The sequence below is a fragment of the Mus pahari genome, chromosome 2, assembly GCF_900095145.1.
Source record: "Mus pahari chromosome 2, PAHARI_EIJ_v1.1, whole genome shotgun sequence".
NCBI classification, from domain to species: domain Eukaryota; kingdom Metazoa; phylum Chordata; class Mammalia; order Rodentia; family Muridae; genus Mus; species Mus pahari.
This window is the reverse complement of record NC_034591.1, coordinates 152,515,715-152,530,937: the sequence shown is the minus strand read 5'-3', so window position 1 is coordinate 152,530,937 and position 15,223 is coordinate 152,515,715. Positions and strand designations below refer to the sequence as shown.

Here is a 15,223-nt window from a genome sequence, read left to right as displayed (position 1 = left end):
GTATTAGCTTGTTAAAAAGAGTGTATTGACAAAATGATATTTTGCAGCACTTCAGTTGGTTTGTGGTTCGATTAAGCTTGGACATTTTGCTCTTTCTTTTTTTTTTTTTTTTTTGTTTTATTTTTTTAATTTTTTTGCTTTTTTTTTTTTTTTTTTTTTTTTTTTTTTTGGTCTTCACAGGCCCTTTGTGTGCTCGCCAACTGGCCCTCTCCTCCTCCTCCCTCTCCCACTTCCTCAGTGCTTTGTACGATTCGATTGTATACAAAAGGGTATGAAGCTAATGTAATGCCTTTCTGCCCAGATAAGAGTTGAGGTTAAAAAAAAAAACTTCCAGAGTTGATAACCCTGTATGAGATGGCTGCCCTTCATAGACTGTGCTTGAGGACCTCAGAGTATGTGGGATTTTAATGAGCTAAAGTGGAAGCATCTATCATTGCTTAAAAGACTTCATCATTTTGCTGAAAGGATACATTAAAAACCATCATTTTCAGTGTGATTTAATATGGTGTATTCTGTTGGTTCTCCAGATGGGCATTCCCTTGGCCAGCTGCAGGGAAATGATTGTCCTCTGTGTCCGGCGAACTGAGGAGCATTTAAAGGAAAAGTTAATGGGTAGAGAAAGTAGGAGGCTGTGTCCCCAAAGCTTTCATTTCCCTCCTCTCTGAAATCCTTTCTATGTGGCCTGTTTTATCAGTCTGTTTAAATGGAAATTCTCAGAGGAAGTGGGAGAGTCTGTGGAAGGGTTATTGGACCCTTTGAGGGGTGAATTTATACATGCCATCATTATGCCTTTCCTCTGACAGCAATAGATTCTCTGATTATTTGGTTATTTCATTTTTCTCCCTTGGAAATTACATGTTTTTTTTTAATTGAAAAGAGTAAAATCACTAATTATTGCATTTTATCGCAAAATCTAATAGATTTTCTTCTTAAATTTGATTTGGGAAAATTTCCTAAAGTGTTAGAGTTTTACCAACCAGTCTCCTATCTCAGGGGCGGGGGCTGGAGAGGGCACCTGCAAGGTTGCAGATGGCTGATGTGAATGCTACCCTGCTGAGGCCTCTCTTTCTGACCTGTCACAGTCATGGAACACAGAGGACCAAGGCGTGGTTCTTCTCCTCTATCTTCCCTACTTGGCAAGAGTTGCTGGGTTTCTGGTTAAAATTTCCCAGTGAGATTGTCTTAGTTAGGGTTTTACTGCTGTGAACAGACATCATGACCAAGGCAACTCTTGTAAGGACAATATTTGATTGGGGCTGGCTTACAGGTTCAGAGGCTCAGAGATTCAGTCCAGTATCATCCAGGCAGGAGAATGGCAGCAACCAGGCAAGCATGGTGCAGGAGGATCTGAGAGTTCATCTGAAGGCTGCTAGCAGAATCCAGGCAGCTAGGATGAGGGTCTTAAAGCCCATACCCACAGTGACACACCTACTCCAAAGGGCCACACCTCCAAATAGTGTCACTTCCTGGGCCAAGCATATTCAAATCATGACAGAGATCTTATCTTGTTGGAGTTGTACTGTGGTTCCAAGGCTGAAGGTGAATTTTTAAATTCTTAAATATCTTTACCCTGTATTTCCTGGTATATCTTCTTAAACCTGGCCAGTGGAAAGTGAAGTCACCGTTGCGTTCACATACATACTCTCGTATTATGTACTCTTGTATAACGAACTCTGCAATTCAACTTCTTCAGTGTTTCCGTGACTCCCCAGTCTCATGCTTCTGTAGACAAAGATTCAGTTATGACTCCACTCATAACTAATGTGTGGCTTGCTGATGGAATGTGAATATTAATGTGTATAAACATACCCATAGCCCTTAATTCAGGTTCTAGGACCAAACCCTAGCTCCAGAGCGACTTGTCTGTTCTTTTTATGTGAACGTATTCGCTCTTCTTCTCATTTATTTACCATACATGTTTGTCCCTTTTCATGTCTGTAGTGTGTGTGTTCCCAGTTAGAAATGGGTCTCTGCAATTGTGGGTTGCATTTGGATATCTATCTTCAGATAAATGACATTCGATTGGTCATTCTGCTCAGGCAAGCTTATGGAGTTTGTATGACATGGAAAGTTGGCACTCTATGATAAGACTTTTCTTCCTAGACACTTCTCTTCTCTTCTCTCGTGCTATTAGTGTCTTGCATTCTTACACTTGTCAAAGGGGGTTTTGATATATGAAGAGAATTTGAACATTTTAAAACTATATTTTAGTTTATTCTTTGTGTGCAAATACGTGTTCTTTGTGTGGATGTGTGTGCTTGCCTGTGTGTCGTGGCTTAGAAGGGGAGATCAGGAGACCTCTTTCAGAAGTTTGTTTTCTCTTCCTACCTTGTGACTTCTGGGAAGTCAGAGTAAGGCAGTCAGCTTTGACAGCTAGCATGTTATACTGAGCCACCGTACAGGCCCCGTAGGTTGGTTTCAAGAAGAAGTGGGGAGAGATGTGATTAACTAGGACCAAGTCCCTGGAATGGAAAGGGAGGCTGTACTTACATCCTGAAGGGCAGGTGGTGGCATCATCTACCCTTTCTGCTTGGCTGTCTCGCCGTCGGTTGTACTAGCCTCCTGTCATTTGGGATCTGAGGGTCTCAGTTATCAGTTCTGTAGCTTGTCTTGTGTGCCTCTATAATACGATTGCAGAGGAGGAAGTAGGCATGGTTACTAGTAAAGGTGAGTGTAGTCATAGCACTTTCTAGAAGGAAGAGAACCGGCAGTAACCAAGCACGTGCCATTCCAAGTACGTGATACGGCACAGGATGACTTCTGCTCAACACTTTTGTTCTAGAAAGGTGAGAAATTCAGTAATACCCATGTGCCTTACATTTGCCTGTGGCATTAGACATCTCAGCCCACAAAGGCGAACTTACAATGGTCCCAGCCTCTGCGGTCTTTACTAGTGTTAGGACAATGACAGCTATATACCTCTTATCTACCTTTACTGACACATCACTAACTACTTCCTGCTGACTCAGAGCAGATAGTGTCCCAGCATTTTGTCACGTTAACAGCAGTGGATTGATCATACGTTATTATTAGGAATCTACTCAATTGTAGTTGGGAACATTTCTTTAACTACTGTTATTTTTATTTTTAAATGTGTCTATTTCTGTGTCTTCTGTATATGTGCGTCTGTGTGTCCGTTCCTATGAAGACCAGAAGAAGGTGTTGGATCCACTGGAGGGGGGGTTACTCCTTGAGGTGTGGGTTCCGGGAACTGAACTCAGGGCCAAACGCTGTAACCACTGAGCCACTTAGCCCCAGTCCCTTTTCTGTTTGGCGTCTGACAAATGGAAGGGCCCGTGAGATGGTATCATGAAAGTGTCGGATTGGAATTGGGTTTGCATATCAGATCTTAAGTACCCTGATGCTCCCAGATGTTGGTCTGGGATGCTTGCCACTGTTGTACTGGTCCTGAGTTATGTCATTCATTTTGGAGTTCATTGTGTGATGCTAACATCGTTCTCAGCAAAGAGACATTGCTGGTGCTTTCTGTTTCCCGCTACTCGCTACCCGCTTTTGTAACTCTTGCGGCGATCTGTTTTTGAAATGGATATGAATGTGTGGGATGTTTATCCGGAAGGGCCCTTGGGATCAAGCCTGTGGTGAAGAAGGAAGGAAGTACTTACAGGGCAGAGGGGGCAATTGAACTACCTTGTAGTGACGGGCCACACCCGACCCCGTGTGGATCTACAAAGCCAGGGTGGCTCTCTGTCATTGTCTTCATTCAGTAGAAGGGACCGAGTCTTCATATTCCACGTGACAGCCTGTCTTGATGGTGGACAAGCCATCCCTGGGAAGGGAAAGAGGGCGTGATGTTGGGGGAGGGGGAGGCTGCTTCAAGCAAGGCTGTTAGCTGCAGGCTGTGTGCAGGCAGCACAGGGTTTCTGGGGGAATGAGTTCTATCCTGAATGAGAACCTCAGAGGAGAGGCTTGTCTGCTTCCCCTCCTTCTTTTTCTTTTTGCAAGAATAGTGAAAAAACAAAACAAAACAAAAACAAACAAACAAAAAAAACAACAACAAAAAAAACAAACCTGGCCTTGGGCTGAGCCTCAGCTTCTAAGAATGAGGCGACCAAGTGGAGCGGACAGGAGCTGGTGGGAGGAAAAATGTGGCATGAGGCAGGTCATCCAGCCAGCTCAACGGTGGCGGTGGCTTTGATCTTGATCTGCTTTCAAAGTTCTGTCTGCAGAGATGGCAATTTTGTATCACATAAGCCTGATAAAACGGGGTGCTCCATGCAGCAAAATGTTCTGTTCTTTATGCAAACAAATCCTACTCTGCAAATAAGCCTTATTCTTTTAGTTTTCTTTACGCATGCCTATTTTCTATTTTTTAATATTTTTCTTCTCCCCTATCTTTAGTCATTTCTTTCTTTTTATTTTTTATTTTAAACTCCAGATTTTACCCCCCCCCCTGTCCAACCTCCAACAGTTCCACATCCCATACCTCCTCCCCACCCCCACCCCATCTCCAAGAGGATGTCCCCACCTCCTACCCCCCACCCCACCAGACCTCTAAACTCTCTGGGTGCTCCAGTCTTTTGAGGGTTAGGTGCATCTTCTCTGACTGAGTCCAGACCCAGCAGCCCTCTGCTGTGTATGTGTTGGGGGGTCTCATATCAGCTGGTGTATGCTGCCTAGTTGGTGGACCAGCGTTTGGGAGATCTTCGGGGTGGGGTGGGGTGGGGTGGGGTGGGGCTTAGGGTTCCCCTTCTCCTCAGCCTCTTTCAGCTTTTCCCTAATTCAGCCACAGGTGTCAGCAACTTCTTCCATTGATTGGGTGCAAATATCTACATCTGACTCTTTCAGCTGCTTGTTGGGTCTTTTGGAGGGCAGTCATGCTAGGTCCCTTTTTGTGAGTGCTCTACAGCCTCAGTGATAGTGTCAGGCCTTGAGCTGGATCCCACTTTGTGCCTGTCTCTAGACCTTCTTTTCCTCAGGCTCTTCTCCATTTCCATCCCTTCAATTCTTTCAGACAGGAACAATTATGTGTCAGAGTTGTGACAGATGGCAACCCATCCCTCAATTGATGCCCTGAGTAATTCTTTTGTTGAATCTTCATATTTAAAAAAAAAAAAAAAATTCAGGTGAGGGCCAGCCCGATGACTCAGTCGTTAAGAGCACTGGCTGCTCTTCCAGAGGACCCAATGGTTGCCTGTTAGTCCAGTTCCAGGGGATCTAATACCCCACACAGACATATATGCAGGCAAAACACCAGTCCACATAAAATGAAAATAAACGGAAGGAATAAAATCTCTTTTAAAAAATCAGTGTGCTGAGCATTTCTGTCAGTACTGAAGCATGGTGTATCATTGTCTCGCCTATTTTTACAAGTTTTAAGTATATCTCTAGTGGCTGTTGTTTGGCTCTATGTCTGTCTGGCTTTTCTATTTATGTATGAATGTTTATTTATGGTGCGTAACTTTGAAATTGTTTCACATTTGCCTTTGGGGGACAGTCCTGGGGCTCATTTATTCCATTTCTTACCATGGGGAGCCTTAACTTACTAGTATTTGTTTTTTCATCTCTTACACATACAGTTTCCACTTTAAGATGCTTGTACCACAGGTTCTCTGCCTCCTCCCCCAGAGAGACAAGCACCTGTAAAACATTACCAAGGCAGAGAAGGAGGACGTTCTTCTTCTGTCTTCTCACCACAGTTTGACTGTGAATACAGCACCTCAAAACGGCTCTTGTCCAATAGATTGTCTTAGCACCAACTTTGTATCTCATGTGCCATACACATCTATTGATGTATTTACTTATTAGTTTTTATTTTCTGAGCGTATGTGTGTATGTGTGTGTGTGAGTGTGGGGGGTATCTGTGTGCATCTCCATGTGTGGAAGCCATAGGTAGCCCAGGGTGATGCTCCTTGGCTGAGAGTCACTGAATTTTCTCAGGCAGAGTCTCTCACAGGTCTGGGTGGAGCTGACTTGGTTAGGGTGACTTCTGGACCCCCAAGGATGCACCTGTTCAATTGTCTCATGGTGGAGTTACAGGTATATATTCTCATACCTGGCTTTCAAAACAAACAAACAAAAAAGGTTTCTTTATTTATGTGTTTATTTATAAGTGTATGAGTGGTTCCCCTGCACACATACATGTCTGTGCACCTCAAGCATGCCTGGTGCCCTCAGAGGCCAGACCAGGGCATTGGATCACCTAGAACTGCAATTGCAGGCTATTACGAACCAGCATCTTGTTGCTGGGAACCAAAGTTGGTCCTCTATAAAAGTGGTCGGTGTTCCTAGTTACTGAGCCATCTATCCAGGTCCTGCCTGGATTTAAAAATGCTGATTTTGGGGGCTTAACTAAAGTCCACGTGCTTGCCTAGCAAGGACTTTATTGACTGAGACATCTCCCCACCCTGTGGGGCACCAGGGCCATTATGTACAGTGCAGCAGGCTGGGTCCTGTTTGGAAAGAAAGTAAGGCCAGAAATCCTGCATCATCTCAGTCCCTCGAGTAAGCATTTCCTTCCGATCCAGTCTGCTTCAGGAGACGTGATACCGATTGGAATATAGAATTGAATCTTATATGTCATCTCTCATCTGAGTCCTTAAGTGGCCCCACCGTGGCTCCTCCACACAGCCACAGCTGACCTTTCTTGCTGTGCACGCACTGCTTTGGCCACTCGATCTAGCTTCGACTTGGCACCAGATGAAATTCTTCATCATAAGAGAAGCCACCTGCTTACTTTAAAGAAAATTTTAGTGATGTGTTTGTGAGCATGGGTGCATGCATGCGACGGTCAAGCCTAAGGAGTCCGTACAAGGGCGTCAGGTCCCCTGGAGCTGGAGTTACAAGGTGGCTGTGAGCCTCAGGATTTGGGTGTGGAGAACTGAATCCGGGTCCTCTGCAAGAGAAGGAAGCGCTCTGAACCATTACTGAAATCTCCAGCTGCCTTGCATTTATTTTTCCGTGTTTCTGGTGCGAAGCTTTCTTCATTCGCTCACCTAACCTCCATATTGCTACACCTCCTCCTTGGTTACTCATTGACATCCCGTTCCTTAGACTCTGCCTCTTCAGCCTAAGAGTGTCCATAGTAACCACATCTAGCATTAACCTAGCACCCAGACCTGAGTTCTCCATCAATGCGTCCCATTGTTATTTGCTGCTCTGTTAGCCTCCCCACCTTGGACAAGGGCTTTACCTTCTCAGGGGTGGTTATTTCCTTGTTTAAAAGAGGAGGAAGTCTTAACTGAGGCCTGGGAGAGTCCAAAGGAGAAACTTCGATGAGTATAGCGGAACACCGAAACCGAAGTAGTCCCACCCTCTCAGTCTATGAACCAAAGGTCACTGGACACATCCGTGAGCAGGGAGTGATGCTCTTTCAGTCTTGCCTTGACAGTTGCTTGGACGAGTTTTACCTCAGCAGTGCAGGAAGGTAAGTTGGAACTTGTGAATATTTTCTTTGCGTAATTATGACAGAAGATGTTTGTAGACCTTGAAAGGTAGAAGTCTTTTTAGGGCAAGTAGGAACTTTAACTTTTATTTTGTTTTTAATCCCTTTTGGCATCCCTAGTGGCTTCTAAACCTGGTAAAATCTTGAGATACTTTAGTATCCACAGCCTCCTGGCCTCTTCTTCCCTTTTCCCTGGCTTGGGGATTTCAAGGTCTTTCTTCTTAAGAGTCCGGTGCTTAGCAGAGTAATCTCCCTGTTCATCTCTTGGCTAAGATGGGATCGGAGGACTATTCATAGTTGTGAAGCTATAAAATGAATCGCATATGCAAAACACCTTGATTATGCTATAAATATTAACCGCTTTGAATTGTTTGTACATGGTTAGTTGTACTATGAAAATTTGCTTATTACTCAAATTTAACCTTCAAAGGTTATTGTTGGCTCTGAGCCCACAGACTGAACATGGCCAAACTTCTCTGCAAACATTTGGCTTGGGACTGAGACTGTAGTTGGATATGTGTACTTAAAGTTTTTGTTTTTTAAATCCGTGTATATTAATGGAACTTGTAAATATTTAAATAGTCAATTAGTGGAAGTTGTAAAAGGAACAACTATTTTTAAAATATCTAAGTTTATAATTTTGGTCTTTTAGTATCAATTTGAGCTCAGAGGCAAGCAAGGCTATCAGTGTATAGAGGCCTCTATATGCCTTTTATTTTTTTGAGGTCCTTATTGGATTGTCACAATCTGATTGGAAAGGAAACTTTTGCTTCTTGCTCTGCTATTAGAAGTTAAATACAAAGCTAGGATACTATGTAGTGCTATGTAAGAACAAACTGGAGCCCCAATAATCCGAACAGAGGGCAAAAGTCAGTATCTGCCTGACTTACTCTTCTGGACTGGGGTTGTATGTTCTTCAATTTAAGTCATGATGTGTGTGTGTGTGTGTGTGTGTGTGAGTGTGTGTGTCTTATATGTACATAGTGAGCCTATGTGTGTATGGATGCAGATGGAGACCGGAGGTTCCTCTCAGGTATCCTCTCACTCTTATCTTTGGGGGTAGCGTATCTCACTGACTCTGGGATGCACGGATTCTTCTAGGCTGGCCAGCCAGTCTGCTCCAGAGAGCCCTGTGTCTCTGCCTCTTCAACCCTGGAGTTATGGGTGCTCACTGCTGCCTCTGGCTTTTTACAGGGATGTTAGGTGTGGAGCTCAGGTCTTCACACTTGCTTTGGTAAGCCCTTTATCCATTGGGTCATGCCCCCATGGCCTGGGTGATGCTGTTGAACAGCATTCTCATGTGCACTGATCTTCCTGTAAAGTGTCTGCCATGAAGAAGGCTGGCACGCCAGGCTTTGCTCACATGACCTTCCAGCAACACACAAGGCTTCTAGGAGCAGAAAGAGACAAGGTTCATGGAGATGTTTATGGTCTGGCTTATTTTTATCTTGGTTATAAACTTTTGTCCAAATTCCAAGGCAAGATGTCAGTATCGTGTGGACTTTAAACTCCATGTATTCTCTGAGAAAGGAATGTAAAACATTTTGTTCTTTGACCCAGTCTTCTCACTTGCTGGAGGATGTGTGTCTGTATACCTTGTACCTGGGGTTGTTTAAACAAAGGTTTCTGTTTTTCAGCAGCTCCATCTGGAAACCACTTTTTTTTCTCTTTTTTTTTTTTTNTTTTTGCAATTTAGCTAACTTAAATTATGTATTAGAAGAAATACCCAGATGCATGGCTCTTCTGTTTAGTCTCCTTTCTACTTAAGCAGTTCTGACATGAATTGTGTAGATGTCTCCTCTCAAGTTTTCCCATGCTAACTTTGTCTCTCTACCTATTCCCCATGTCATTGTGAAGTTTAGTAAAGGGCTTGGGCCACCTTAGAGTACAGTGACAAAGGACTTTATATAATGTCTGCTGAGTTGACTAAAAAGAGGGTGTAGGGTTATAATAAAGCAGATAGTCGTGAAGTCTTGCAGGGTATCATTTCCTATCTTGGCTTTTTGAGACAGGCTCTCTTGCCGGCCTGGGACTCACAGGTTTGGCTAGGCTAGCTGGCCAGTGAGCTCCAGGGATCTGCCTGGCTCAGTTTTCTTGGTTCTAGGATCAGAGGCACTCACTGTCACACTCAGCTCTTGAACATACATCTGAGGGCTGACGTAGGTCCTCTTGCTTTGACAAGCCCTTGACTTGCCGAACCTCCACTGTAAGCTCCTGGGATCCTTTAACAAAAATTTCTAATTTAGTTGAATGGCTAAATAGGCTTAAAATCTTTTTGAAAGGTTTAATGTTACTATTTTTATTCACGACTATGCATATGTGTCTGTGTGTCATTTTGTGCATATGACTGTACTGCCTGCAGAGGCCAGAATAAGGCATAGGGTCTCCTGGAACTGGAGTTACAGGCAGTTGTGAGTTGGTTGTGGGTGCTGGGAACCAAGCTTTGGTTCTCTGGAGGAGCAGTGTATTGCTGAGCCATCTTTCCGGATCTTCCTCTCCCCAATCCCCCCCCCCCCTTTTAGAGTTTAGCTTTGCATATATCCTGTGTGTACAATGTATGTGCGTGCAGTATGTTTGTATTAGCATTCAAAGTAATGGGTTTCATTTTCTTACACATGCCATTTTGCTTCATTTCTATCTGTATGTTTAAATTGTTGAACTGAACAAGACTTTGAAGATTGGCTTTGAGCTGCATGCATACAGAATCTTGTATTCAGAATGTGTTAACTAGATTTAGAAATTTGATTAGACCCACATTGTGGCAGTTTTAATTACAATATTCTAAACTGTCAGAGTGATTTGTAGGCTAACTTTATTCTGTAATTAGTGGTATGCAATGAAAGAGGATGGCACGGGAGTTTCTTTCGTTTGCTCTCGGTTATACGTCAGCAGTGGTCTGTGAAGGCTTTGGTTTATGGCTGTGCATTGTCTTAGTTATTGAAAGTATATTATGGGGTGTTTGGGAAGATGGCTCCGTTGATAACTTGCTTGCCTCCTAACAAGCATGAGAAGTTGAGTTTGGATTTCTCCAACCCACATACAGAACTGGCCATGGCAACAGGAGCCTACAATCCTGACACACGATGGGAGGCAGAGACAGGAGGATCTCAGAAGCTAGCCTGGCCTACCTAGAAGCTAGCCTGGCCTACCTAGAAGCTAGCCTAGCCTACCTAGAAGCTAGCCTGGCCTACCTAGAAGCTAGCCTGGCCTACCTGCTGATATGACAAGCCAATGAGAAATCCTGTCTCATACAACAGGTGGAGGGTACGAGGACCATTGGAGATTGTTCTTTGACTTCCGTGTGTGTGTGTGTGTGTGTGTGTGTGTGTGTGTGTGTGTGTGTGTGTGTATGCCCATGACTAGGCACTGGGAACAGGAACAGCAACAACAAAGATACAGACATGCATATAAACACACAGGGACACAGATAACACAAATACATTGTGTCACATCTTTAGGTGTAATTCAGAGTTACATAAACTTTGCTAAAGATTGTATCTAAATAATTTGAAGTCCTATCCTTTGTATTTGTCACTTTTTGTCATTGCTTTCTAAAAAAATAAATAAATAGAAGCTTTCCACGGTTTACATAGTTGACAATTTCATGTACTTTGCCAGGTCACATAGCATAGTGTGCATTGGATTGAGCAGTGATCATGAGCATTGATCTGCAGTGATTAACATGAAGCCCTGGCTTGGGGTAGGAAAGCTGTCCCACCGTTCTGCCTTGCCATGCCCAAGACTCAGAGTGTCTGCTCTTCAGTAGCTCAGAGCTCTGCTTCCTTCTGCCCGTCCTCAGCTGACCCCAAAGCTCAGGCTAAATGCTGTCATGGCTTTCCCAGTAGCCACTGTGTGAAGGTCATCGACTGCTAGGCTATCTGTCCCTTGTGATCACATGTTTTCTTGGCCTTTATCATATCTCCCATCCTCTGCCTCATTTTTCTTACTTGAAGTCTGTCATTCATAACCATCATTCAGCTCTTTCTTAAGGTCTGCTGACCATCATGGTTGGATTTCTCTCCGTCCTACCTCCCACGATTGTGTATAATGTTTTATGCTGTTGAATTTTCTTTCTGTGCCTTATGTTGTGTTTATTTTTATGTATGCTCATGCATGTTCATGCGTGCTCATGCATGGTTGTGTATGTCCATGTATGCTCATGTATGTTCATGTGTGCTCATGTATGCTCATGTATGCTGTGCTCATGTATGCTCATGTTCATGCATGCTCATGCATGTTCATGTATTCTCATTTATGTTCATGTATGCTCATGTTCATTCATATATGTCATGTGTCACTCCTTCCATCTTGACTGACTTTCAACAGCTCACTGAGCTCACTCACTGTTAGTATGATGGGTTGTGTATTAGTCAGGGTTCTCTAGAGTCACAGAACTTACAGATAGTCTCTATATAGTAAAGGAATTTATTGATGACTTACAGTCTGCAGTCCAAATCCCAACAATGGTTCAGTAGTAGCTGTGAATGGAAGTCCAAGGATCTAGCAGTTGCTGAGTCCCACAGGGCAAGATTCTGCTCCTCTACCACAGTGGATATTTGAGGACTCATCTAAAGAAACACAGAGTGGCTTTCTCCTGTGGAGAAGTTGTAGGTGAGGGTTGCTCCCCACCTTGTTGCATGGTGCCTCAGGGAGAGAGAGGAACCGAGAAGTCACTCAGGCTTTGTCATCACTGGTCGCAGGTCTGACTTACAGAACATTGCCATGAACTCATAGTAGACATAAATGTAGTTAGTTACACTAGAAAGCTGGTTTGCGGGAAGGGGTATGTCCTCACATGATTGGCATTGTGGATTTGTTTCTGTGACAAAATCCTGAGAGATACGACTTAAGGAAGGGAGACTCCAGATTGGCTCATAGTTTGAGAAGAGCACAGTCCACCTTGACTAGCATGGGTGAGAGAGGCTCTGTCTGTGGCAGCGGGGGTAATTGACTTGACCAAGGTTCATAACTCATAAAGGACAGGGCTGGTCCCGAGTCGGGAGTTGTCTGCGCTGAGATTTCAGTGGGTCCTTAGGGTGCTGTGTGGGTTACATATTAATAACTTGTGCATTATCATACCCTGTGCACCGTGTGGGTTATACATTAATAAGTTCTCCATTACCATATCCTGTGCCCTTGGTGACATCACTGACCTCACCAGACGGAACAAGACTAAGACTGTTCCTGACATCCAGTCTTGAGTTTTCCCAGAGGCATAGAAGCAAAAAGTCAAAACAATTTTTTTTTTCAAGAGTTGGGAAGTGACAGGGAATGAAACTCTAAGCAAGAAGAAATGATTGTGCCGGGGTGTGGAAGTGGGAGAAGGTGGATTAGCAGACACCTAGAGACTGAGAGACAAGAGCCTGCTGGAGAGAGCAGAAAGCCTGACAGGATGACAATACCTGCTGATAATATAGACCGTGGCGGGGGGGGGGGGGGATGGGACCCGTGGCCTCTCACAAAAGCTCTCTGTGCTGTAAGTCTGGATGAGTATTAGACTCAGGAAATCCGAGGGGGAAGCGGAAAGGTGTGGATGACCAGGCAGGGCCATCCAGGACTTTGTGTCATGTGTTACACAGACAGATATGCTCCCAGGAGGTTATGATGGGGCTGAATGGTCCTATCATCAAGTCCCAGTATAGCCTGGAGTGTGTGCTGTGGTGACAGTGGCGTGAGCAAGCCTGACACACTGCCAGTCATACAGGACAGCTGTACAGGACAGCTAAGCTGTTCTCTCATAATTCCAGCATCGATGAGGCTGAGGCAGGAGGATTGCCAAAGATTTGAGGCCATCGTGGACTAAATAGCCAGACTCTATCTCAACCCCCCCCAAAACAAACAAACAAAAAACCCAAATAAACAGTACTGTATAGGTGATGGGCTACAAAGCAGGGTGCTGGTTATTAAATGACTATTAACTGCATTTGTATCTATATTAGACCTCTTAGTTTACTGTGGAGGGCACACCTTCTCTTCATGTGTGTATAAAAAGTATGAACAGTAAGGCAGCCTCAGGCAGCTGCTCGGGAGGGACCTAGATAAAGGCTCTGTCCCCATGGGGCAGATAGTCCCATGCCTCTGGCTGTCCATCAAGATATTTAAGGGGGCAAGATGTGAAGGACGAAGAGAAGGAAACGGTATTGGTACTTCATACCTCCCCCAGTGTTTTTAGTAAAGAAAATACTCAAAAATAAAAAAATAACTAAACACAAAACATAGCATATGGCTGCAAAGAACTACTTTATCAAGCTGCACAGTGTGTTTTAGAGTAAATGTTAATATAAAAGAGTGAGAAAAAAATAACCTAAAAGGTTTATGAAGTAGAAAGTTACAGAGACTAATTTCTTATTAAAGAAAATTTTTAAAAAATATGGTTGAAATATGAACTACTCAGTACCCCCAGAGCTCGTGTCTCTAGCTGCATATGTAGCAGAAGATGGCCTAGTCGGCCATCATTGGGAAGAGAGGCCCCTTGGTTTTGAAAACTTTATATGCCCCAGTACAGGGGAACGCCAGGGCCAAGAAGAGGGAGTGAGTGGGTAGGGGAGCAGGGCGGGGGGATGGTATAGGGGACTTTTGGGTTAACATTTGAAATGTAAATGAAGAAAATATCTAATAAAAAAATTAAAAAAATATGGTTGAGCCATGGCTCAGCAACTTTGCACTGATCTTACAGAGGACCTGGGCTTGGTTCTAGTCACAGATAATGGGCAACCTCTGTAGTTCCAGTTCCAGGGTTCTGATGCCCCCTTACGCTGACCTCCATGGGCACTGAACACATGTGGTTCACACACATACATACATGCAGACCCTCACTCACTTATCCAATGAATGAATGAATGAATGAATGAATGAATGCAGTGCAGCCTAGTATGGTGTTTGGAGGCCTTGGTATATTTTCTTTTAACTTATTGTTTGTTTTGTTTTACATTTTAAGCAGGTTATTAAATATCAACTGCTCTTGCAGAGAACTGAGTTCGAGTCCCAGCACCCACATGGCAGCTAACCACACCTTGTGACTCTAGTCCTAGGGACCTGACACCCCTTCTGACTTCTGTGTGTTCCAGACCAGATCCACACAGGGTAGACAGATTCGCATGCAAGCAAGCACCCATGCGTATAAAATGAAATCGATTCAAAAGAATAAAATAAAAAATATTCCCATTCAGTCAAAAGTAATGAGGTACATATTTATTTTTGAGAAACAGATACTAAAAATAGGTCGTTTACCTGTAAAGTGTAAGAAGATGATTTTTACATTGCTTAAAAAGGAGCGACTCCGGTCAGGGAGGAGCTTTCGAAGGAGGGCCTTTTAAGCGGAGGCTTAGGAATTAGGGAGGCAGAGCTGGAGTGGGTGACTGTTCCAGGCAGGGCAGAGAGTTCTCAGGACCAGGTGCGGCTAAGGAGATGCCACAGCGAGCATCATTGAGGCCTTCACGTCGCAGGACAGGAGTCCCACTTGTGATTTGTACTGTACGTCCACTGTTGGAAACCCTGAATACAGGGGTCTATCTGAGAATACTGCTCCCCGTCCTGGAAGCCAGACTCGTTCTTTTCCCTGGGATGACAGCTTCAGGTACGTGGGGCACTTGCAATAACCTCCTGAGCCTAAGCCTTTGTTGCTTTTTTTAAGTGTCTTGAGTGGACACTTTGCCAGGGAGATGGGAGGCTTAGAAAAGGCAAGAAACCAAATGCAGTGTGGTCTGGGATGCTCTGGCTCTGCCAGAGGGACTGGAGTTAGTATCTGCATTGTCAGGAATAAATCAGAGATGGGATGCATGTGGCCACTCCTTTCATTAACCAGTTGCTGGGGCGGGGGGG

The 15,223-nt window shown here is 44.1% G+C and overlaps 1 protein-coding gene across 4 annotated transcripts in view; it reads left to right on the top strand.

The window, feature by feature from the left end:
* The window catches only part of Eps8 (epidermal growth factor receptor pathway substrate 8), a 165,881-nt gene that overhangs the window by 65,376 nt on the left and 85,282 nt on the right, over nt 1-15,223 (top strand). The window contains exon 1 of one of the 4 annotated variants that reach the window (XM_021189968.2): nt 7,074-7,384. The exons of 1 other annotated variant lie outside the window; for it this stretch is intronic. Coding sequence is in view for 1 of the 3 variants with exons in the window: in XM_021189967.2 (XP_021045626.1) it covers nt 7,233-7,384 (152 nt within the window). In the remaining 2 variants the exon portion in view is untranslated. Of the gene's footprint in view, nt 1-7,073; nt 7,385-14,824; nt 14,979-15,223 lie in introns of those variants that run through there. 2 more of the 4 variants (XM_021189967.2, XM_029534910.1) reach the window with 2 other exon arrangements.